Source organism: Tachypleus tridentatus, chromosome 10 (assembly GCF_004210375.1).
Source record: "Tachypleus tridentatus isolate NWPU-2018 chromosome 10, ASM421037v1, whole genome shotgun sequence".
NCBI classification, from domain to species: Eukaryota; Metazoa; Arthropoda; class Merostomata; order Xiphosura; family Limulidae; genus Tachypleus; species Tachypleus tridentatus.
Window position 1 is genome coordinate 144,873,816 of NC_134834.1, and position 27,597 is coordinate 144,901,412.

At 36.4% G+C, this 27,597-nt stretch overlaps 1 protein-coding gene across 6 annotated transcripts in view; it reads right to left on the reverse strand.

Annotated features, from left to right (window-relative positions):
• Positions 1 to 27,597, reverse strand: part of LOC143230528 (uncharacterized) — a 286,917-nt gene that overhangs the window by 119,587 nt on the left and 139,733 nt on the right. For all 6 annotated transcript variants that reach the window (XM_076464250.1, XM_076464254.1, XM_076464251.1 and 3 more), the window contains one exon: positions 1,856 to 2,062. In XM_076464250.1, coding sequence (XP_076320365.1) covers positions 1,856 to 2,062 — 207 coding nt within the window. The remainder of the gene's footprint in view (positions 1 to 1,855; positions 2,063 to 27,597) is intronic.

The window sequence follows — 27,597 nt, forward strand, 5'->3', positions numbered from 1 at the left end:
AAAGTATACCATAACAAACCAAAAGACCCTGAAGAATTGAAACATAAAATACGTAATGCTTTCTTATCCATTCTTACTGGTGTGTTATAAAACATTTCCTCAGGATTAGCTTAATTATAGCGAACTATGTAGAAGTCTATTAATTGTTAAAACGTACAAACCTACTACTTGTATTTGTTTTCAAGTTTTGTTGTTAATTCAAATAACAAATAAGTTATTCAATTTAGTTTTTAGTACATTAATGTTTGGACACATTATAAAAACAGTTTACAAGCACCATGTTTATTTCTTACTATTGTAAATAACAACATCCGCTTGAAGACAAACGCCATGATAAATCTTTTTTTCTCATCAGTTGTATAATTACTAGCAAATAAAGAAAAAATTAAATTATGTTAGCTTTCTCAGATTACTAAGCATACTTTAATGGAACTCTTGCTTATATGATAAGGCATGAAACTTTTTACAACGCAATGTGTAACCCCCATCTTCGCGAAATTTTTATCTTGTGTACATGTAGATTTGCAATAGGGGTCACAATCTCCCCGTTTCGCCTCCGTTTCTCATCACGGAGAATGTTATTTTTATCCATTCTCAGGGTACAGATATGACGTAATGAATACGTCACACGCGGATCTAATGCACTGACACCACGAGTTATCGGCTAGTACTAATAACATTACATTTTAGTTACACCTAAAGTTTTGTTTAACATTGAATAACTTGGTGACTTTTATTGAGAAAGGTATAGCATTTAAAGGCACATTCATGATTTTTGTTGTTCTTTTGTGAAATACACAGCAACAAAATGGGCCTATCTGTGATCTGCCAACCGCGGGCATCGAAACCCGATTTTCAGTGTTAAAAGTTCTCAGATTTTCCGCTGAGTTGAATAATACCTATAACAAGTAAATTTTGAGGAAGTAAGTCAAGTCCTGGTAGTTTAGGTCATACATTTGTGGGGGATACTAAATACTGCATCCGTAGGCTGCCCATTTTCTGAAATTAATTTACAAACGCTATCTATAAAAGGAAACATTTGATCACAGTGTCACATCTCAATATAATTGGGAACGGTAAATTTACACAGTGTCACATCTCATTATAGTTGGAAACAGTAAATTTATATAGTGTCACAGTTCAGTATAGTTTAGGAATGATAAAATGACACAGTGTCACATATCAGAACAGTTGGGAACAGCAAACTAACGCTTGAATATCATATTTCGCCAGTTTTATCCAATAATTTATTTGTGATTATGAAGTTAGTTTTTCATATATTTTAGTAACTTTCAGTGAAAATGTCATATTTTAAATTATTACCTTCTCGAAGTTCAGTGTAGAAGAAGCGATAACAGAAATACATTTATAACACACTAAAAGACAAAAAATAATGTATATACATCCGTCCAACGGCGGTCCACCAGTGAACACAAAATACCTGAACATCTGGCTAACAGAGGTCAAGTGCTCAACCACTAACGTATAATAGTGTTGTTTATTATTACGATAAAATAATATCACTAATTCCCATACCAATAAAACGCACTCTTCGAGCTGAAATTCTCTTTCAACTATATATCATGCGGTACTCAACAGTACACTGAATTCAAGTCTAAATCAAAACCTAAACCAAATCTTCCCTTAAAATACATTAGTGGCAGGTGGTATAAATATATAGCAGTTTTACTTGACATTATCAGCGTGATAATGAGTCAGTGTGAGTCTACGAATGTCCTGATTCTATTACTCAGTACAACGACGCTCAGAATCGGGAAAATATAACAGAAAAAAAATGCTTCAGTCTTGTTTGAACAACGTGTATTTCGATATATTACCTCTAACAATTACTTACCCAATTGAGTCGGTTGTTCTGCCGAGTAGCATCGGTTTCACCGCTTACCTGTCGCCGCCAAGAGTCACGATCTGCCGGTGTGACAGCAGGCTGCCCCGACTCTAACTGTTTTCTGATGAGCTCGTGAAACGTGGGTTGATATTGCTGCAATTGTTGGGCGAACGCCATCTGGAACGCCGAACTCACGTAGGTACTCAGTTTCTCTGCCTACAGACAAAAAGAGAGTAGCGCCAAAGTTAGAAAGTGGCGGAAGTAAGTACTAATTGAAACGCATTTTTAAAGTCGATGGTGTCAAACATGAAGTACATTTATCAGTGTATCTACCACATATGTATGTATTTTAAGCTACAGGGAATCATTACGTGCTACAAATAATTAGTCTGATGTTAAAACTTGCATGAAACTTCATTGTTCATAAATGTTAACGTTTCTGTTTGTCTAAACGTAAGGACCTGTCACACACACACGGTAACTTCTCCATGTATATAAAATACAGTTACAAAACAGATAACTCTTCTACATCTTATATACATTAATAATATACTAATCTCTGTCGTCTAGTGTCGGGAGAGTGACTTTATAAAAGAAAAAACACATTTAAGATAAATAAGTGTTTCGTAGAAATTAGTTGGTAGCTTGAAAGGAAACTGAACGTACTAAAACTAAACTTGAAGTTTAGTACAAATCGTTTCGATACGTGAAAGGCAACTCAATGTACTAAAACTAAACTTGAAGTTCAACAGAAATCGTTTAAAAAGAAACCCAATGTACTCAACCTGAACTTCACGTTTCGCAGAAATTCGTTTGAAAGCTTTAGAGTAAATTAAATGTACTAAAACTAAACTCGAAGTTTTGGAGAAGCCGTTTAGAAGCTTTCCGAAAAACTCACTACATTAAGAGCAAGTTTTTGAAGTCTTGGGATTAGAAGACGCAACACTAAATATTATCATTTAACAAATCCTTAGATTAGATACTAATGTTGCCAGTAAAACAGTTAACACCGAAATGAAACCAGATTAGGTAGTACTATTTGCCGAATTGTTGTTACCCGAGATGTATGGCAGCTTATGTTCAAATACATTAAAGAAACAGATCTATCGAATAACTTTATTATAAGTAGAAAAGCTAAAACTTGGTTTCTTTTTAAAATATATGACATTATGAAGGTCAGAGTCAAATATGAGAAAACTGAAACACATTACAGTTGGTCTGGATTAGATCATAGTGAATGATATACCCTTAACCATAAAATCTGAATTGGAATCTAATACCTTTAAAGGATCTGGCAGGTTCAGGCTCTATCTAGATCTCTTCCTCCCTCCTTCACTGGGTTGTTGTTATTCATAAATGACTACATTCAGTAATGGTACTGAATGCGTGAAATTGTTTTTGTTGAATTTCGTACGGAAACCTATTAGAAGGCTATTCTAGCTCTTAATTTTGAAGCGACAGACTAAAAGAAGGGTAGTTAGTCAATACCACTTTATGCCAAGGCTTGTCAGACCGAACAGCAGGGTTCGACCTTCACACTTATAACTCATTCACTGCCCTAAAGTGCGGAATAACATTTGTTCTTTTGGCGAGAATGAGACGTGAATCACAAAACTCCAGATTTTCAATACTGAACGTTAACCGTTTGACCACAAATCAGAGTAAAATGTAGCTTAATTTCGTAAGCAATATTCAAAGAAATGTAAGTCCAACAATCGTCTTAAAAACATACATCTAGAGTTGGATGTAGTCATTGTAAAAAAAAACCACAAAAAGTGATTTAATAACATCCAGCATAATATAAATGGCAAAATCTTGAACGTGTGAAAATTAAAAAATCCAACGCTGATATCTTGTCTGGCTCTCAAAATTATTACGATAACAAAACATTGCATTTGGAAATTATTTTGTGTTTGTACAATAAAAAACAGATGACACCAGCACTAAAGATCTGTATGATAAACCAACAAACATGACCAGAATTAACGGTTTATAAGATAAACCAACAGACATTAACAGGGTTAACGGTTTGCACGATAAACCAACAGACATTAACAGGGTTAACGGTTTGTACGATATACCAACAGACATTAACAGGGCTAACGGTTTGTACGATATACTAACAGACATTAACAGGGTTAACGGTTTGTATAATAAACCAACAGACATTAACAGGGTTAACAGTTTGTACGATAAACAAGCAGACATTAACAGGGTTAACGGTCTGTACGATAAACGAACAGACATTAACAGGATTAACGGTCTGTACGATAAACCAACAGACATTAACAGGATTAACGGTTTGTACGATAAACCAACAGACATTAACAGGACTAGCAGGTATAAAAAACATGCACTACCATGACTCAGGAACATACAATTAAAATCTAAAATAATATTTATTAATCTCACTTTAAATTCAAACTGGTAATTAATATGAATTCGTTCTCTCTGTCTGAAATTTAGTTTTCACATGCAATCACTGGTACTTTTAACGTAATTACAAGAGTGATTTTTTTCAAATCGGTCTAATTTATTATTTTTCCATTGAATATTATTCTACCAAATGTCAGGCTATATTTCTCTATCTTTCAAGATAAACCTTACACAGGCACAGCAGACTGGGAAATATATACGTTCAAGCTCTGCCAAACTAATGGATTAATATCTTAAAATTATTTCCATTAAATTAATAGCTTTTCACAGATCAAGTTCATTACTAATTTAATATTCAGTGTTAATATACTATATGTGGTAAAGAATCTGTATATACTGAATGGTTTTTTTTCCTTGTGAGTTAACAGCACCACACAAGTTGATATAATTTTGGCGGGAAGAAATAAACGGTTTGGGTTTTGTTTTACTTATGAGATAACAGCAACGCAGAAGTTGATATAAAATTGGTGGGGAAAAGCAAACGTCCACGGCTGTTTCTTCTCTCATAAGGACAAGAAGAGCAATCATTGCAAACTTTGTGTGTATAATTGATTCCAAGTGCAGCCCATGATACATCGTGGGAACTATTTATTCGTTTGTTTCGAATATTTACGCTATTTTCACTGATTTGGAAATGATTGGCTCGAGGGAAGGAAGCTATTGGTTTGTTTTGAATTTCGCGCAAAGCTATACGAGGGCTATCTGCCCCTAATTAAGCAGTGTTAGACTAGAGGGAAGGCAGTTAGTCATCAGCACCCGCCGCCAACTCTTGGGCTACTATTTTACCAACGAACAGTAGAGTTGTCCGTACTTATAACAACCCTAAGGCTGAAAGGGCGAGCATGTTGGTGTGTAGGGGATTCGAACCCGCGACCCTCAGATTATGGATAACTATTCAGAAGAAAGCACTACCTAGTTGACTATCTTTAATCGGATGGTGAGATTTTACTATTACTCTTATAACGCACCAAAGGCCCCAAAGTACGTAATGTAATTTTGCGATAACGGGATGAAAGCCATAAACTTTTATATTCGTTGAAGAGGACGATTCGTCAGTTGAATTTTGAGACACAAAGCAAAAATAGAGTTTTTTTTTTTTTTAAAGTCTCCTTATAAACACGAGAACTGACGAGAATCATATTCATACTGTCCAATGAAAATAAATAGTGCCCAGTTTACGTGCAAGATAACACTTTATTAAAACCCATAAAAGTGGCAGTAGGAAATCCATGTCCTTCGGTTGTAAAAAATTGCGAAATGCTTGGAATTCCCATGAAAGTGATAATAAAAGGATTATATTTTAAATATATTGAAAGATATGTGTGATATCTTATTCCCAGCTATTATACTAATTATATGATAAATATCAGATTATGTTACGAGTGGTGATTGTTGTGAACTGTATATACAAGAACTATATAATATAAACTGACAACAAACAATAATTTAGAATTTACGCTGTGGACAACAGAAAAATAAGTGTTTTTGCTTTTTGAATTTCGCGCAAAGCTACTCGAGGACTATCTGCGCTAGTCGCCCATGATTTACCAGTGTAAGGCTAGAGGAAAGGCAGCTAGTAATCACCACCCACCGCCAACTCTGGGGCTACTTTTTTACCAACAAAGAGTGGGATTGACTGTACCATTATAACGCCCCCACAGCTGAAAGGGCGAGCATGTTTAGTGTAACGCGGATTCGAACCCGCGACCCCCAGAAAAATAAGAATTCACACAGACACACTGCCAGCAATGTAAACAACAAAAGTTGAAAATACACATCGATAACGGTTAACGAAACATAGTAAACTGACAAAGAACAACAAATAGAACAGACACAATTAAACCTAATTAGCTATGATAAATTAAAAATTACGTGAGGTTGTTGGATGAAAAACCTGAATTTTTTATTTTAATTTTAATCTTTGTCATATGCGTAGAGTGTGTGCGAGACAATATTGTAAGACTTTCCATAGTCAAAAAACAACAAACTTAAATTTTAAAGCAGCGACACATGCAAATCTGAAAATATTAATGAATAGAATTATAATAAACACTAACAAGTACAGTATGAAAAATATATTTCTATTATGACACAGATCATAACAGTAACGATAAATCTCAGAAAAATTTGAATATACACTGGCGAAAACAGTCAAGTCGATAATGAAAAAAAAATCCGGTTCGTACCGATGCATTTATATGTTCCAATCGTTTCTAATTTGCTTGTGTTTTAAACTTTGCATGAAATACTCCATTTCCATTTTATTCTACTTGTGCAAAAGTACACAGATTTGCCGTATTTTTCACTTTTTATGACATACATATATCCATTTTACCAATAGTTTTGAAGAAAAAAAAGAGGAAATCCTATCAACTTATGTTCACATATAAACAATATTTCCATAAAAACTGGTATTACATTGGTTTTGTTTTTTTTTTTAATTTCGCGCAAAGCTACTCGAGGGCTATCTGCGCTAGCCGTACCTAATTTAGCAGTTTAAGATTAGAGGGAAGGCAGCTAGTCATCACCTCCCACCGCCAACTCTTGATCTACTCTTTTACTCAACGAAAAGTGGGACTTACCGTAACTTTTTAACGCCCCTACGACTAAAAGGACAATCATGTTTGCTGCGACGGGGATTCGAACCAACGACCCTCAGATTACGAATGGAGTGCTTTAGCCACCTGGCCATGCCGGGTATAAGTTATATTATAAGCACGTAAAATACCTTCCGAGTGGGAGTAGTCGAAACCCGCTCAAAAAGGGGGTACCTCCTAATACACAGGTATCAAATTAAATAATTAATAAAATATATAATTATGCAATTATATTTAATGACACTGGAGAAACAGTTTTATTGCAAAAAGAGAAAAGAAATAAACATATATTTATTATATAAAACTTACACCATCTGTTTTACACATATTTTTAAACCTATTTTTACGAACATAAATCTACTTTTTTTTTCTCTCGGTTCTGTTCCTTCCACTTATTTAACGATTGATGTTTCTATAAGTAGGCTTAATTTCTATCAGTATTGAATATGAATATCCATTCAAGCTAATGATCCATTAAGGCAAAAAGTGAATTATGGGAACGTAAATCGAATCAAGGTTGTTCGTACAAAATCAGACAATGAAACCGAGTAGACACATGGGCTTCTAAACCGCGAGACATTACGTCAATAATAGCGCGAAGCGAACATTCTGCCAGGAATTGTAGTGACGACAAAAACGGTAACGTTTACCGGTCATAAACGCTAAGAGCCAACACCCATTAACGGGAAGATATAGAATGCCTGTATTAATCAGGTATAGATTACATGGTGATGACAAAAACGGTAACTTTTACCGGTTATACATGCTAGGAGCCATCATCCATTAACGGAATGAGCTGGAATATGTTTATTAATCAGGTGTAGCCTACATGGTGATGACAAAAACGGTAATGTTTAGCGGGTATACATGCTAGGAGCCATCATCCATTAACGGGAAGATGTAGAATGCCTGTCTGTATTAATCAGGTGTAGCCTACATGGTGACGACAAAAACGGTAATGTTTACAGGTTATACATGCTAGGAGCCATCATCCATTAACGGAATGAGCTGGAATATGTTTATTAATCAGGTGTAGACTACATGGTGACGACAAAAACGGTAACGTTTACCAGTTCTTCACGCTAAGGTCCATAATCCATTAACTGTAATTACTATCATATTGTCGAAGGAAGCAATTTTGGAGTAGTCAAACCACTGCCATTTCTAGGGGGTTCTCAGAGAATGCATTTTAGAAACAAATTTGGTAAAGTTTATGCCATGAGATTGAACCTTCAGCCATTGTAACTACAAATACTGGTTACACACAACGTAATATAATGAATTAAAAGGCACGGGTCTTAATACATAGATTGTAGCTAAACAAACGCTCCTTAGTGGGATGTATTCGGACTTACGATGTTAAAAACCGGGTTTCGATATCCTTGGTGTGCTGGGTAGAGCACAGATAGCCCATTGTGTAGCTTTGTGCTTAATTACAAACGAGCAGACAATTAAAAACAGCTAGACCTACCATGAAAGAGCCAGGCTATCTCCTGAGTGCCCTTTACCACTACCTACAGCCCTGACTCGTGTGCGTGTTTCGTGTTTATCTTATAGCAAAGCCACAAAGGGCTATCTGCTCAGCCCACCGAGGGGAATCGAACCCCTGATTTTAGCGTTGGAAATCCGGAGACATACCGCTGTACTAGCGGGGGGACAGCAGCCCTGACTCATTTCACTTGAGTAATCCCTCATTAATATCAGGTTTATGTTTTTATTTACATAATATTATTGTTTTTTTGTTAACAAAAATTGTTTATTATTAATATTATTTATTTAATTGTTTCATGAATCAACTTTACTGATTATCAAGAAGATTTAGCAAATCAGTAAGCTAATCCCTTTGATCCCGGATCGGGTCAGATAGTCATAGCGTCAACGGGAGAATTGATTTGGTTTGTTTTGCATTTCGCGCAAACCCTATACGAGAACTATCTGCGCTAGCTGTCCATAATTTAGCTGTGAAAGACTAGAGGGAAGGCAGTTAGTCATCACCACCCATTGCCAACTCTTGTTACTCTTTTACCAACGAATAGTGGAATTGGCCGTCATATAATACCTGTCTCACGGCTGAAAGGGTGAGCATGTTTGGAGGGACTGGGATTCGAACCCACGACCATTAGATGGAGAGTCGAGCGTCCAAACCACAATGGGAGAGGACTAGTTTAGTAATTATGAGAACTCATGAAAGTAACAATATCTCAAACACAATATATCTGCTATATGGATCGTCAACGAGGACTTTCGCCCAGTAACAGTGCTCACAAAACCGAGGTAACACTGGTGGTTAATGATGTAGAAGACAGTTGGATATAATACTGGTGGTTAACGGTGTAGAAAACAGTTGGATATAATGCTGGTGGTTAACGTGTAGAAGACAGTTGGATATAATGTTGGTGGTTAACATTTCAAAAGAAAGTTGGATATAATACTGGTGGTTAACGGTGTAGAAGACAGTTGGATATAATGTTGGTGGTTAACATTTCAGAAGAAAGTTGGATATAATACTGATGGTTAACGATGGTTGGATATAATGTTGGTGGTTAACATTTCAGAAGAAAGTGTATAGACTGGTGGTTAGACAGTTGGATAAAACGTTGGTGGTTAACATTTCAGAAGAAAGTTGGATATGATACTGGTAGTTAATGGTGTGGAAGACAGTTGGAGGTACTGCTTGTGGTTAACACTGTAAAATATAACTGGAGATAATACTGGTGGTTAACGCTATAGCATTGTCAGATAATCAATTCTAGATAAATAATCTTTTCTATTGGTAAGAACACGAAAATTTCAGAAAAATCCTAAACTAAGCAGTTTGTGTAACTAAACGTTCCACAATTAAGTATGCATTAGAAAAAGCAGGAACCAGTAATTAAAGATAAAACAACCTTTAATGAAATTAATTCAGTTGGATCTAGCCGATTCTATTCAAATGATGCTATGAAGTGTGGAGGTTCAACGAGGTTTTAATGCCCATAATCATTCATGCATGAGTGTTCTTGTAACATAATTAATGAAGCATAGAAATGCTGCTACCACTACGGAAAAAAAAAGAAAAAAAAAGAGAAAGAAAACGTTACTTAAATGGACCTTAAGAGCCTCTGAATATAAAAGTCATTTACTGTTTTTAATGTTATCTTACTTTGAATTCAAGTAAGGTAATCTATTACGTTAGGAAAGTACCAAAAATGTTCCTTAATACAGATAACACGAACTAAAAAAATGTGGTTTGAGATTGGAACATTATTAATAAGATTTTCCTGACAAATTAACTACTGAAGCTCGAGCGCACGTGCATAACTCTTATGTACCACTGTATTTCTGTAACCGCTTTTGAGTATTCATTTTTTTTTCATCTCTATATAATAGAATCGTTTTTATAAGTAAGGACGTGTGATCTCCCACTGGGACGACGGCAAGTCTGCGGGATTTACAATTTTAAAATCAGGGATTCGATTCCCCTCGATGGACACAGCGGATAGCCCGATTTGTCTTTCCTTTAAGAAAACAAACAAACACACTGAGAACGTGTAAACGACATCTATCTACATTTATTTCGTAAAGAAGGGGAGGCTCAACGAGATGGAGTGTTTTAATATTTTGGAGGATTTGGTTTGCTTTGAATTTCGAGCAAACCTTATTTTAAAAGGGGAGACTATTTGACTGCTTGCACTATCAGTTCCTAATCTTACAGCGATAGACTATAGGGAAGACGGCTAGTCAACAACTCCCACCGCCAACGAGTAGTGGGATTGAATGTGACATTATAGCGTCCCCACGGCTGAAAGAACAAGCATAACATATTAGATAAAGGGGACATTTGCTGATCCAAAGTCGAACTAACTCCAAATTTTATCTTTGGAAAGCTAGTTACAACATGAAGAACACACACTACAATGTCTCGAAAAAAGTGAGAACGGGTGAGTAAAGATGAAAGCTAGAACATGATGGGGGAGTAATATATTATTCTGATGTTTTTTGTTATTTATATAAACACAAGATTCACTTCTAACTAGACTATTATGCGTAAATATTGCATTTTAACTATATTTTATTTGTTGCTCGTTGAACGTTCGGCAAAAAAAACCGTTTGAACACCAGAACTGGTTAGGTCACAATATATTTACTCCTTTAGTATATAATGGATTGTGTGTTGTACAAAGATAATTCTGAAAAGACGTGATTATTTGGACTTGCTAAGCACGAAGCTTTAATTTTCTTTACGCATACTTAGCATCAAATCAGTCAAAGTGAACAATAAAGTACCCCCCCCCCAAAGCGACATGTCTATGGATTTATACTGCTAGAAACCGCGTTTCGATATTCGTGGTGAGCAGAGTACAGATAACTCTGTACAGATAATGCTTTGTATAGCATTTTGCATAAAAATAAACAAAATAAACTACCTATTCATCAACTGTGTGGTTGTCCATCTACGTAATCATCTGTATAGCTGTTCATTCGCTAATTCTTCAGTCTATCTAAACAATTATCTTACTGTTTAAATAGAGTTTGGTAAATTATGAATTTATTTTTCAGTTTAAGTTTCATTTATAGATTTCGTTTTCTGTTTAAGTTTTATATATGGATTCATTTTTCAGTTTCAGTTTTATTTATGGATTCATTTTTCAGTTTAAGTTTTATTTATGGATTTCGTTTTCAGTTTAAGTTTTATATACGGATTTATTTTTCAGTTTAAGTTTTATATATGGATTTAGTTTTCAGTTTAAGTTTTATTTATCTACTGATTATGTCTACTTCAAAGATCAAGAATGTAAGATTTTAATCAATTTAAACTCTCAAATAACAGACTAGTATTTTATACCATTCATCACCAGCGGCCTCCATGCGCTTCATCACATTCAGTAATTTAAATATTTTTTTTCTTATGACATTCAGTTTAAGTTTTGATATATCGTTATCTTCTAATTACTACATACAATTACTGTTAATGTTGATGCCATAAAGCCAACAAAAATGTGAATCCACAAGCAATTTGGTGCAAAAATAGTTCAGAAAAAAATGGGTTTAAAAATCCGATAGGGTTAGTGACTACAGTCAGCAATAAGAGTAAGGGAGAAATGATGTCCAGAGTGAAAAGTGTTTTAGAGTTTTGCGTGCTCTCAATACGGAATCAAACTGGAAGGATGCGGAACTGTGTTTACTTAACTCCAAAAGCCCAGTTTGACCAGAGAATATGGAACATGACGGTTTTATTTTTCTTAATAAAACAGGTATAGGGGATGAAGACATAATGGTTAACAAATCTGCACGTGACACCTGACTTTTTGTGCGCATGCGTATCGAGACAGAAAGACTCGATGAGTCTGAGCTGTGTACTTAGGTTAGAGATCAGCATGGAATATGCTTCAACAAACAAGAGTGATATCAGAGATAAAATATCATAAAATTGACATTTCCAGAAACACTGTAAGGGAAAAACCAATCAAATATGGAAATATATTTCTTTTTTATAAAATTTGGAAATGTACTATGTTATTTGATTACTATTATATGTTTCTAAATGTTTAATTAACGTACACTCATACTAATTCCGTCCATTAATTGTATTAAGCTAAGAGCAAGACAGCATAAAATAGTTTTACTATATATAAGTATGAAGAGATTACTAACTTACATTTATGCCACGTTGTTGTAAAGTTATTAAACATAAGTAATAATGCACAAACTCCTACATTAACCAGACAACAATCACATCACTGAAAGAATACGGAGCTGTATTTCTTCAACTAAAATTTCCAGTCTGACCACAAAATACAAAATCCGACTAAAAGAATCGAAATTACGTTTATTTAACTAAAAATTCCCAGTCTGACCAGAAAATACGGAATCCGACTGTAATAACACATAACTACGTTTATTTACCTGAAAATTACCAGTCTGATCAGAAACTACGGAATCCGACTGAAAGAATACGGAGCTTTATTTATATAACTAAAATACCCATTCTGACCAGAAAATACGGAATTCGACTGGAAAAATGCAGAACTGTGTTTATTTAACTAAAAACTCCCAGTCTGACCAAACAATACGGAATCCGACTGAAAGAATACATAACTACGTTCATCTAACTGAAAATCATCAGTTTGACCAGAAATTACGGAATCTGACTGAAAGAATACGGAGCTATATTTATTTAACAAAAATACCCAATCTGACCAGAAAATACGGAATCCGAAAGAAACATAAAACAAATGTCAAACGGATATTCTCTCAAATTTGCACGTGGCAAATACAGATATTTGTATATGCACAAGGGAGTGGAAGGTACGGAACATCGACAGAGATAGATAGGTAGGTGAACATGGTCTGTGTTCATGTGCATAAATATGCATGTACATCACGTTAATGTAGCGTGTATGTATGTGAAATTAATACACACACACACATGCACTACAGAAAGAAGCTGAAGCCGACAACTTAGAACGTTTTTTTAATCATTCAATATATCCTTCAACTGCAGCTGGTCTAATATTAGAAACAGGCAGACATCAGACGGACAAAAACAAGTTTAGTGTGTATTATTCGAAAGAGCGGCCATAACTTGATTACTTGTCAATACATCGTTCAAATCTTCCCAAACACATACGCATATTTAGCTTAGTTTTCCAACAATCACAAACTCCTTTTCCTTCTCTTCATGAGATGAGTGGAAAAGGCAAGTGGCGCCCTCATCACACTAATAAGACATGCATATAATCGGACACTTCAGGGCATGCGCAAGTGGACGCACGCCGACTCTTGTTAAAAAATAAAAGGAAATTTTTTCATTTGCATATACAGTTTTCTTAGACTGAGGTAATCGATGAGACACATGGAGCATGGTGTACGATGAGTAAACTGATCAAAAGATTGAGGTGTGTAGAAATTGATTAAATAGCTATAGACAGTAATTTACTATTCGATTTTTTTTCAGGGGTCGTTGACGAAACTCTGACCATATGTTTTATCTTGGGACTCGCAACAACAGCGAACACAGACGTGTCGATGTCATTCTAAAAACATGCTATACAATAAGCACTAAATAGCTCAAATGTGAAAATAAACAACAAAAGAAAAACAAGAGAAAATCCTCAATAGCCGCGATACTTGAAATTCCTCAAAAGGAATTAAAGTAAATTAATCTATGATATTTTTTGATTTTTTTATTATTTATATTTTCGTGCAATAGCAATACCAAGCGTGGGACGCGCGTATATCTTATTTGATTTTATTACTCATCTAGATTTTTACCAACCTACTTCAAATTAAAATTATCTTAGATAGGATTAGAGCAAATTAATCTATGAGACCTTAGGCTATATCAAATACATCAATCGAAAGGTTTTGACTTCTCGAGTACAAAACTATAAATAGATCTCAAGTCGGTCAAGAAATGACGGAGCTGCACTTGAAAACAAAACAACAAAATTGAAGAAACAGCTCGGAGCCATTTCTGAGCCGTTATGCCGCGGCTGAAAATCTAACGACTTGGAAGACTTTTAAGGCCTGAAATTAATCTTCGGATTATATACTTTACAAACGCTTTTTCTAAAAACATTCTCAAACAACTTGGACCAACTACCGAATCTTTCGCTAGCATCAGAAAAGGGCATGATGTTTAATGGCACTTAGTTTTTATTTCATATTTATTAATACTACAGCTTTTGTTGGTGTAAAGAAACTACGTGATTTATTCTGAATTTAACATTTTCGATAAATACACAGAATTTAAAAAGCTAGTATCTATGCAACTATACTCAGTAAAGATTGCGATTGATAATACATCGCAATTGCTTCGTTCTTAACCTACTTGTTATTTAAATATTGCATATTAATAAAAAAGTCCGGAATTTAACACACATAGAAACACAAGTTACCCTGTTTTATATTAGAATGCTGGACTTACTTTAGAAGATTTGTTACTTTGAGGCTTTTGTGGTTATCTTTATCTATTATCATAGTATTTTAGCATCACAGTTGTTGTGGTTACTTTTGTGCTAGAGCTATGACATCATAACACTAGAAGAAATTTTTGTGGCCACCATAACTCATCTTCGTAGTGTTTATAACACTAAGAAACTGTTATATTTATTACATGGATACTGTTATGGCTACCTCTCCTATTTTCTGACAATAGCTTGTTCAGGAAAGCTAATATGGCTGGTTTCTCAACCTTTAGCACCTCAAGACCCATTTCGGTATTTGGCACAGAAGTAGAAAATTACTTTGAAAATTTTCTGTTATTAATATTTGCTCAGCAGATACACCTACAAACACGATAGGCAAACAGACCAATTAATTAAATAAGTTCAAAACTGCGTGGAAGCATTGAGAGACAGACAAAGATCAGTCAGTAAAATTAGCAATGTGAAAACACAGAGCCAAAACTTTTTAAGCCATTACTAGACAATACTAACTCACGCTAGATGGGTGTCTCGATTCTTCTACCCACTTTAACATAATTTAATATATTTATACTTATCAATCTCCGCGTCACGGAGATAACAAACACAAACATAATATGACCGGTCATTGTAGGCTAAACAAACATTTCATGCAGATATATATATATATATGGCTCGGGCACAGAATTTTGAGCTAGTGACCAAAGCACTCGTTGCCTGAGGCGACAACTCATAATCAAATAAGATTTTATATGTGTTGAATTTTGCGTTAGCCGTCCCTAGTGTCAGACTACAGGGAAGGCAGCTGGTCATCATCAACCATTGCCGACTCTTGAGCTACTATTTTACCAACTAATAGTGGGATTGATAGTGACGTTATTGTGCTCCGACGGCTGAAATGGTAAGGATGTTTGGTGGTACGGAGATTCGAACCCGCGGCTCTTAGATTGGGAGTCAAACGTCCTAAACATTTGGCCATGCGGGGGCATCAAATAGGAAGATTGACTGTTGGTCCTATAACACACCTCTAACTGAAAATGCGAAGGAATTTTGATAAAACTACATCTAGGACCCAAAATCGTCGGATCTACAGTCCGATCGTACTGCTAGACCACAGTCAACCTCTAATTGTCTTGCACTAGATACTTGTCTCTGATCAACCTGATGACCATTAAACTTACTGGAATTTTCAAAGTTCTCTATTTTAATTAGCACACGGTATGGGATTGTGTTTCTTCCCTGTATCTATTTCTGCTAACTTATTCTCACATCTGTAACATTTTTTTTTTTTTTTTTTGTAGAATGTATGTGACATCGTCCACAAACAATTCCTTATAATTTAGGCTTTAGTAAAGCAAAATGAAATACTAATTCCTTTCCAAAGTTCTAAGGATGTACAAAATAGAAGAGCGTGCGTCATCCTATCGATTATGCATCAAATGCTTCTCTCTTCTGTTTGGCTAGATTGTACGCAAAGCTACATGAGGGATATATGAACTAATCTTGAAGTAACAGACTAGAGTGAAAGCAACTCTTACCATACCGGATAGTGGAATTTCACTGTCACGCTTATAACGCACCTACTCCGGAAGATATTTTTTGTGTGGTAGTAAATAACGAAATTTAGCTCCAAGTTCTGGAACGCTAACTACTCTAACCGTGTATAGCACATAGCTAGTAGATTTAGTTAAAAAATGAATCTAAAGGGGTTCCTATGCTAATTCACAAGTCTCCTACTGCTGTTAAAATTCGACATCTGTGCTGTGCCACCCGCATTATCGAAACCCAGTTTTTAGCGTTACAAATTTGCCGTTCAGCCACTACAGCCGCACATCCTACGATTCACACTTCTGGCACGTTAATCACAGGGCCATGTCTCACATTAAAGTGATGTAATAAATAAGCATATAGTGTCGAGTATACGACCACGTAATTATACGTATCATGACAGGAGAAATAACGTTAGTACTGGCTTCAGATGAGACCAGTAATTGACAAGAGCAATCAGAGAGATTGTATTTTCTTGTCCCCAGCTCTCTTTCGATACTGCTTGCCTTTATATTAGAAAACGTCAAATTTCACCTCTGAAAACCAATATGATCAACGATCCGGATTTTTTTTTTTTGCGATGTGATGAGGATTCTAAATCTTGATGTGTCCTTGAAATTTGGTACAAATAAGATCACACTTTACCGAATTATTAACCCATAACCACGAAAATGACCCATTTTCTCATTACAGAAAATACTTCAAAGTGATCCAGAATCCGGATTTAGAACTGTATCAAATTTCGGTAAGACTGTCACATACAGACTTCCAGTCTTGTGTACAATTTTCCTGTACGTCAGTCAACTGGTTTTCAAGATGGATTCGCGGAAACACAGATAAACATACATGGATCCGACTACAATACCCTCACACACCTCCCCTCCGGAAGTAAGGGTAAATATGTCACACAAAATAAATAAAGTTACACAATTTTAGGTGACAAACTTGACTAAAAGTAATGTTTAACGTGAAATATTTGCAGAAATATAATTCATGACTTCTGTGTTTTGCTCGCCTAACAGAGAATCTCCTTTTTGTAACACACATCAAGAAATGATATATAAAACCAGTTTTGTGTTAAACACTTTTAACTTAGTACACTGTTGTACTCGATATCTAAACTGGTTCACTGTATAGTTTAAAAAACAATGAAAATAATTTTAGAACCTTTGCTTCATAAGTTTAGCATTAGATTTCCACTGTTATTATTAAGATATATGTGTAAAAGTCGCAAATAGCTTTTAAAATATCTCTTACATATCCACGGATTCTCCGCGCAGCAGCGCCAGTATCTTGAGCAAACGTTTCTTGAAAGCTGTTACCTGGGTCGAGTTTGGGCTCTCCAGAGAGGTTGGAGGCATTTTGAAAGCTACCCTCGATGACCTCCAAGTCATCGGGAGGCTGGAACTCGACCCAGGAGTCACTTCGTGACCGATAATACTTGCATCATTACGTGGAGAGTACATGGGCATATGATAAACATACTTTGTTTGTTTGAAAACCCGTCACACCAAACATGCTCGCCCTTTCAGCCGTGGGGGCGTTATAATGTGCGGTCAATCCCATTATTCGTTGGTGAAAGAGAAGCCCATGAGTTGGCGGTGGGTGGTAATGACTAACTGCCTTCCCTCTCGTCTTACACTGATAAATTAGGGACGGGTAGCGCAGATAGCCCTCGAGTAGCTTTGAGCGAAAATCACAAAACAAACAAACATTTTAAAAGATACGTCCAATTTTTACCAGTTGTTATTACTGAGCTACGCCGTTGGCGACTGTTTATAAAAGTGCAACAAGCACGCCTATTTAATTGTTTGGGGACAAGTATCATTTCACGATACACGAATGTATGGGGAAATCTCAATCTAAACATTTGCTATGCATTTTACCCCGTTATAATTCAGGCAGTCATTTAAAAACAGTCCAGCTGATTCAATAACTTTCTTTTGAGTAAAGTTAAGGATTAGAGAAACGAATATTAAAAAGTTATGTTTTACGTCAAAGGCTTCTCAACGGCTCTACGTCATCCAGGGACAAGAATGCAAATTAACTCTTCAGGCTGAAAACAAAAACAATGAACATAAGTTAAATGAATAGGAGATTAGGTACGTGCATGTAGCCAAGATTAATGCCCATATATCACATACATTTGTTCTATTTCCCTTCCCACGTGGGTAGATACAAAATTAAATAATTACCGTTATTGATGTTGCTTAGACAACAACATTAACAGGTTTGATGCAATGAAACGTATGCAAGTATACTCCTAGTCCTCCTAGATATAAGAATAAATTCAGAGTAATCAAAGTTGTAAATTTTGAAGACAATCACCTGAATATCAATAGACTTTTTATAAAATTAATGTTAAAACTATTTGTGTAATCAAGCAAAGGTGTAAGAGGCATGCTAAAGTTAAAAGTGGAAGTCAAGATTTATCTGACCCATTGATGCGAGGGAATGTAAGCCAGAGGCGCCTTTGTAACAGCTGGAGCGTAAGGTTTGTCTCAGAGCACTGGGATGTCATGGATTTTGGATTAAATTGTATGCATTCTCCAGCTTTTCCTAAGGACAATTTTTCTAAGATTTATCTGACCCATTGATGCGAGGGAATGTAAGCCAGAGGCGCCTTTGTAACAGCTGAAGCGTAAGGTTTGTCTCAGAGCACTGGGATGTCATGGATTTTGGATTAAATTATATGCATTCTCCAGCTTTTCCTAAGGACAATTTTTCTAAATGTGATACATTTTTTACTGGGTCAGACTAAAAAATGAGGGGTCAGTCCTTTTCCTACATCGTTCTTAAATTATACGTAATTATGAACATATTGAACACTTGCTATTTTAGTTGCATAACATTAATTTTACTACAAAACAATATGACCAATTTAAATACGCACAAACTTAAAATAATCATGATGACGAGAAACCCACTTGAAGTAAAAATGTATTCTAAGGATAGTTAGTATGTGTATTAAAACTTTTATTAAAATAAAGTGCAGAACAACGTATCGACCTTCTTAGGTTATCTTCATGTTAACCTTTGTTAACTCATGTACTTCATGTGAACCTGAAGATGACCTAAGAAGGTCGAAACGTTATGGTGTACTTTATTTTAATTAAAAGATTTAATACTCAAACCAGCTATCTTTAGAATACATTCGAACTTTAAAAAATATCTTTATTTCTCGGTACTCAGAATACAATCATTAACTGATGATAGAACAAAACAAGAATGTGATAACAGGAAACATTTATAAAATGTTACAGAATCTTCACAATTCTATCATTAGTTATCTAAAGGTACTAAATAAACAATACTTGTAAGTACAACAGAAATAAGAGTAAACAATTTGAATATACAAATATATTGATAAAACGAAAACGTGGCACAACTGAACTAGTTAAATTAAAATAAGTTTATATCTAACAAAGGCTGTGTATTATCCAAAGATGGAAGAAGAGTTTTATGCACAATATTTATTTTATAAGTTTAGTATCATGTTTGGCTGTCGATAGAATTTTAAAGTTAGAGAGAGAAATTGCTTGTTCTGCTTCTGTATTATGCTGACAGATAGCGGAGTTGGCAAGGTTTGTAGCCTTCCTTTCAGTTTTGTCCCCCGCTGATACAGCGGAACGTGTTCGGATTTACAACACTAAAATCAGGGTTTCGATTCCCATCGACGGACTCAGCAGAAGCCCAATGTGGCTTTGCTACACCCTTGTGCAAATTAATTGAAACAAATGGTCATTTTACAATACTTTTAGCATGGCCGCCGGTGTACGCTTGCTGGACTCTCGCGGATTTTGCTGTTGGTTAAGTTATTGTTATATTCCTTTCTAACTGTATTTCTTAAAATAATGATTGAACAATCATTAACATGCGTTAAATGTTTTTATAACAACACTACATACCACCTGGTTTATCATTCACAGAGGGTGTTCTTGGTTTTGGTTTGAGTTTCGCGCAAAGCTACACAAAGGCTACATGTACTAGCCGTCCCTAATTTAGCAGTAATAGACTAGAATGAAAGCAGCTAGTCAACACCACCTACAGTAAACTCTTGGGTTACTCTTTTACCAACGAGCTGTGGGTCCGACAGTAATATTATAACACCCAACGGCTGAGAGTGCGGGTACGTTCGGTGACGGGGATTCGAACCCACTATCTTCAGATTGAGAGTCAGGCGTCCCCTAAACACGACAGGCCCTGGCCTGGTGTTCTTGGAATGTTTTCAAGTTGGTTTATATGGTACCACACCCTTGTGGAAATTAATTGAAACAAATGGTCATTTTACAATATTTTCAGCATGGCGGCCGGTTAAGCTCGCTGGACCCGCTGATTTCATTTAATAGTCATTTTTTCACGCATATGGCGTCATTAGCTGTGTTTTGCAGTACGGTCGATCTATGTTTTAAATATGTGACGAAATTTTGAGGAATATTACGTCATTCGAAATTGCGTTAGAAGGGCAAGGAGACCAGTCAAAAAACAACTTCTTACCAACTCAATGAAGAAAAAACGGTATCAATGGGGTCTGAAATACAAGAACTTTACGCAAGAACAATGGAGGAAGGTGTTATTCAGTGACGAAACTCATTTCTTCGTACAGGGTCAAAGAAGTCTGCATGTTCGCAGATCTCCAGGTGAGAAACTTCGAGAATCTCACATCAATCAGTTTGTAAAACATCCCTTGAAGATGTTTTGGGGCTTTTTTAGCTACTATGGCGTCGGAGGCTTACATATCGTAGAAGGTATGATGCGAGGATCACAGTACATCAAAGTTTTGCAGAGAAGAGTCGTTCCAGAATTGAAAAAGAGATTTCCAGATGGATCTGACATTTTTAGCAAGATTTGGCTCCGTGCCACACATCGAAACTTGTGAAGAAGTTTATGACTACAACGCGAATAAAGGTGCTGGACTGGCCTGGAAATTCTCCAGATTTAAATCCTATTGTAAATCTTTGGGCGATCTGTAAAGAAAGACTTGGGAGAAAAGACTGTACTACGAAAGATAAGCTAATTGAGACCATAATTGAGGTGTGGTACCGCGATCCAAAAATTAGTAAAGATTGCAGTCAACTCGTGGACTCGATACCAAAGCGGATTAATGATCTTCTGAAAAATAAAGGAGGTCATATCATGTATTAATTTGCGAGTAATTTTTGGATTCTCAGAAATAAAACGCAAAAAAATTGAAAATATCGTAATTTTCCGTCTTGTTTCAATTAATTTGCACAAGGGTGTATAAGAAAAACATACACACACACACCTTTTAGTTTTTATAGATATGACCACGTGCTCACATGATCGTACGTTTGAGGTAACGTTTGGTTTCACCTAAAATTAACTAACGATACGAAAGTAAATAAAATGTACAAATCTTTCACATGAATATTAACCCTTCTTTGACAAAAGTTTGTGTGTGTGTCCGCTTTTTAACTGTCGAACCGCTGGACTGATTGTCGCCAAAACAGGGACGAACCGTTACTCCCCTCCTCCAACTATCGCCATTAATATCTGATCCCTGCGTCACTGACATCTAGTAACAAGTATACAAATAAAATATTAGCCAGGCAATATCTGAAAATAGTTCATGCTCTAAAAATAATTTATTACTGTTTTGGAGAACAATATACCAGTGCTTTAGTCTAGCCTCAGACTACTCGAAACGTCTTGAATAATTCGCAATGGTTACACAGTAATTACACTTCAGTTACTACACTAACACACTCAAACTGTCATTAATTTACTCTCTCATGATAGTAGTACAAATTTACTTGTTCTAGAAATATCTTTATAGAACTAGCTTTTTATCTTTTTTACAAGTGTTTTCAAACTTTATTTGTTAGGTCCCCATTTGAAAAGGTTTCGGGTTGTGATGATTCCCTCCCCCCAGTACAGGTAGAAAATGAAAGCAAATTACTGTATTATTGTAAAATATTCGTTGTTGCAATATTTATGATGTCACAACCATTCCCCCAACCACAATAGCTTTGCGACCCCATATCGGTCGAGTAGTTGGTAAAGTATAGACCTCTCAGTTTGTTTTGCTTTGTTTTGAATTTCGTGTAGAGCTACATGAGAACTACTTGCGCTAGCCATTCCTAATTCAGCAGTTTATGACCAAAGGGAAGGCAGCTAGTCACACCACTCACAGTCAATTGTTGGTCTATTCTATTGCTAACGAATAGTGGGATTGATCGACACATTATAACACCCCCACGGCTGAAAGGGCGAGCATATTTGGTGTAACTTACCGCTGAAGGAGGTTAGTAAACTAGACACACTAAAACATTACAAGATGTTAATAAATTGTGTACTGGCCGTAAAACGACATTTTTAAAACAAATAAAATTTTATTTCCGAAGTTGGCAAAGCGAGCATATTTTTTCTTTATAAAACCCATGTGCAAATGATTCTCAGATAAACATTGTAACTTACAAGCATTAAAATAGTCAATAACTATTTCTGAAACAAATGTGAATTAAACCTTTTTTATTTACTATTTTGGAAATTAATTATTTTCTAAACTTTAAATAATTGCAATAATGCCCTAAATTCCTTAAATGAACATACAGAGTACAAACATACTGAGCACGTGAAACGACGAGTTGACTTTAACATGAGAACATTACGTCTTAATTCAGGGCAGTATAGCCGTAATAAACATGTTTATATTATTATGTCCTTTACATATTAATGATGGCTCGGCATGACCAGGTGCTTAAAAAATTCGACTCACAATTTTTCAGCCGTGGGGGCGTTATAACATAATGGTCAACCACACTATTCGTTGGTAAAAGAGTAGTCCAAGAGTTAGCGGTGGGTAGTGATGACTTCCCTCTACTCTTACACTGCTAAATAACGACGGCTAGCGCAGGTAGCCCTTGTGTAGCTTTGCACGATATTAAAAACATACAAACAACCATTTATGAACGATTCAAGACAGTGGAATATAGTTCTGTCCCCAGAAGACAACAGAAATACGGAAGTAGTGGGGACTTTTTAGCGTAAACCTATACATATGCCATGGGCTGTCTACACTCTGCTGCCTATCAAGAAGAATCGAGCACCGGGCATTAACATTGTACAAACAGAAAAATAACTCTGACCCATGAAGTGTTTTTTAGGGCAATAATGCTTTGAAGTTCCCAGTGGACAGCAGTAAGTCTTCAGGCTTACAACAGTAAAATTACTACACTGATATTATCATCTTAAAAAACCCATCACGTAACAGCAAAATAAAATGTCGAAAGTATAACTCAAGCTAATCCTCTGAAAAACGTTTAAAAACTAATTTGAATTATTTTGAATTTCGCGCAAAGCTACACTAGGACTATCTGCGCTAGCCGTCCCTAACTTAGCAGTGTAAGACTAGAGGAAAGGCAGCTAGCTAGTCACCACCACCCACGGCCAACTCTTGAGCTACTCTTTTACCAACGAATAGTGGGATTGACAGTCACATTGTAACGCCCCCACGGCTGAAAGGGTGAGCATGTTTAGTGTGATGGGGATTCGAACCTGCGACCCTCAGATTACGAGTCGAGTACATTAACCACCTGGCCATGCCATGCCGACTAATTTGGATGATCCATCTTAATATTAAAAAGCAAAATTCTATCTTACAATTTGATCTATAGCTCTCTATAAACATGTCTTCTGCAAGAAATATTTCGTTTTTAATTCGCATCTGATTTTGTAAAGAATAATATTCTGTGTGATCGAAAGAGTTGAATTTCATTCAAAGCTAGTCGAGAGCTACCTGCGCATGCAATCCCTAATTTTGAAGTGATAGACTAGAGGGAAAGAAGTTAACACCACTCACCGCTAACTCATCATTTAGCAAAGAATACCGGGAACAGCCGTCGTATTATAACGCTCCTATGACTGAAAAGGCGAGTATGTTCAATGGGGAATTCGAATACGTGACTCACAGATTACTAACCACCAGGCCATGCTAGGCCTCATGTTTGAATGTGACGAAGAAATGAGGAACGAAACCTACATTCCAAGTCTTTTGTGCTGAGTGTTAGATCTTTGTATAATGTTTAATATTTTTCATTCTAATTCACATACAAGTATCGTGCAATTAAACAGTTTTATGTTTTGACTATAATCAGTTTGAACTGTATACGTCCAAACTTGATAGTTGTTGAACTCTCATAACTTTTTCTTGGTTATGATGTCCTCATTAATCTCACGTGTTGATCCACGGTTTGCACGTGAACTCTGTTTAAGTTCTAGAAGGAAAATAAAACCTCGAGAAGTGATTTATGAAAGCATGACTCATGTGTGGCCGAGATAATCTCTTCTTTTTCTTGACATTCTGTCGATAGTTAAGAAGTGTTACATAGCCATAGGGCGCTACAGGTAGAAACAGATTCAACAGTAAAGTCTGGGCGTGACACTAAAGTCAATTTCAACTCGAATTTACTAAGTGACTTCAAAGCAAGACAAATGACGTTTTTGTAATAAACTCCTACGGCGATGAGTTTCTGGAAAAACAACAACAACAAAAAAAGGGAAATTGCTTTAGTGACCTTTCAGTGGTGACGTACATACACACTGTGTGCGTGTATACAGCTTTCAAACGAGTAGGGCTCAAACGTAGGACCGATCAGTTTAACGAGACCCAGGAGAGTTCAACTAAGGACTTCTGTCATCGCATCTTTTGATAAACCTCCAACCGGCATGGAAGAGTAAAATCCACGGTTATTTCTCTCAGTAATATTAAAGAGTTGAAAAACCTCAACGTCGACCTTAAACACTGGACTTAAGAATAAAGAATGACTGCCACATAACCCTGGACGTCACCAGCTTCCGTTTACAAGAAATTATCTCGCTTCGATGTACTAACAACTCGATGAAGTTGTCAATATAAATGAAGACAAACGAGGATTAACTTTACAAGTGGAAGGGACCGTCTTCTGATAAGTAATGTTTTCTCATGCTATGGCAATCTTCTTTCTATACACTTTAATCCGTGAGTATATATATCCATAGATTCACGCTTGCACCGTAATTGACTACGCGCAACACAGTGTCTTTAAACAATACCATCTTATTCTAATTTACATGCAAATACTCGTTATTTTTACTTTTAGAAGTGGCGTTCACTGAAAGTTTCCCGTAAAACAATGTCTTAATCTTTCAGTCAATTTCTATACACGTGTTAATCACGGGCTGTGTTTTCCCAGTAAATGGGATGAAAGGTGTCTTATACTTCGCCGACTTTTATTAATTTGACAAGGTGAGTGTAATTAGCTTTCTCCGAAGGATTTTCAACGTAAGTTTTAATAAATATACACTTGATTATTCAATTACAGTATCTTTTTATCCATTATAAGAGCTTGTGCTAGCACAAATTATAACGACAAATAATAACTGGTTACTCAAGACCTATTTATTAAACGATCTAATACACTCTTTGCTGATTTGTTTACACTGTCAATTTAAATTCTTTTGTCACTGTGTATTTGATTGTGATCCCCCCAAAAAAAACCAACACAATTGAGCGTAGCATGTAATCCTATTCACTATCATTAGAGAGACTGTTTTCTATATTCCTCTGCATATAGCGAACCCTCCGTGATTCTACAGTCCCGTATGTAGTGTCAGAAACTGAAACATCACCTTGTACTAATAAACGTGCTTTTTAAGTTCCTCAATTTAAGGTGAGTGTACAGAGCCGAGTTTAAGACCCACACAAAGAAGGACAGACCCTTTGTTTGTTTTGGAATTTCGCACAAAGCTACTCGAGGGCTATCTGTGCTAGCCCTCCCTAATTTAGCAGTGTAAGACTAGAGGAAAGGCAGCTAGTCATCACCACCCACCGCCAACTCTTGGGCTACTCTTTTACCAACGAATAGTGGGATTGACCGTTACATTATAACGCCCCCACGACTGAAAGGGAGAGCATGTTTGATGTGATGGGGATTCAAACCCGCGACCTTCGGATTACGAATCGCACGCCATTACGCGCTTGGCCATGCTAGGCCCCTAGGACAGACCCATCAGTAAACGTTGTCATAAAGCTAACAGAAGAGACAGAAAAAAAAGTTTCACGAAAAGCGTATGCTGTTTTCCCTTTGCATAAAATGATTAAATACTCGACAATTATCTTATATTAAATTTAGGGAACAGTTTTGATGTAGTTCCGAGGAATAAACACAAGACATTCTACCCTTTTAACCTCAGAGATGACATGGAGTACTTATATGGTTAATTTACTGTACGGTAACACTACATTATCAGTACATGGTTGTGTTTCTATAAATATGTACTCTAGGTTTAGAAGGAAGCAACGGCGCCATTTTGAAAGAGAGCAACCTCCATTTCAACCTTGTTTTTAGTGCCTGGTTGATGTTTGTTGGACATTTTGTTGGACCAATACATATAAAATCAAAAGGGGCCTGGCATGGCCTAGCGCGTTAAGGCGTGCGCTTCGTAATCTGAGGGTCGCGGGTTCGCGCCCGAGTCGCGCCAAACATGCTCGCCCTCTCAGCCGTGGGGGCGTTATAATGTGACGGTCAATCCCACTTTTCGTTGGTAAAAGAGTAGCCCAAGAGTTGGCGGTGGGTGGTGATGACTAGCTGCCTTCCCTCTAGTCTTACACTGCTAAATTAGGGACGGCTAGCACAGATAGCCCTCGAGTAACTTTGTGCGAAATTCCAAAAACAAACAAACAAACATAAAATCAAAATTTCCTTTTTATACTGTTTCTCATAAGTTCCCCCCCCCAGTGCCACAGTATATCTCTGGACTTTTACCGCTAGAAATCGGGTTTCGATACCTGTGGTAACAAACAAATAAATCTTCATAACCATCTGATTCTCATGTAGTTTGAACCCTCAACTGGTCGGTTATGATATATGTACCATAAGTGGTAGAGGGGGTAATTTTGATCTATGTATATTAAACTTCTAAAATATTCTCTTATAATAAGGTAGGGTGAAAATAATCCACAACAACTATAGCAGTAGGAAAGAGCACTGAAACAGCACGTCCGCTCTGTTCAACAGTCCAGAGGCCCGGCATGGCCAGGTTGGTAAAGCACTCGACTCGTAATCCGAGGGTCGCGGATTCGAATCCCAGTCACAACAAACATGCTCGTCCTTTCAACCATGGGGGCGTTATAATGTGACAGTCAATCCTACTATTCGTTGGTAAAAGAGTAGCTCAAGAGTTTGCGGTGGGTGGTGATGACTAACTGCCTTCCCTCTAGTCTTACACTGCTAAATTAGGGATGGCTAGCGCAGATAGCTCT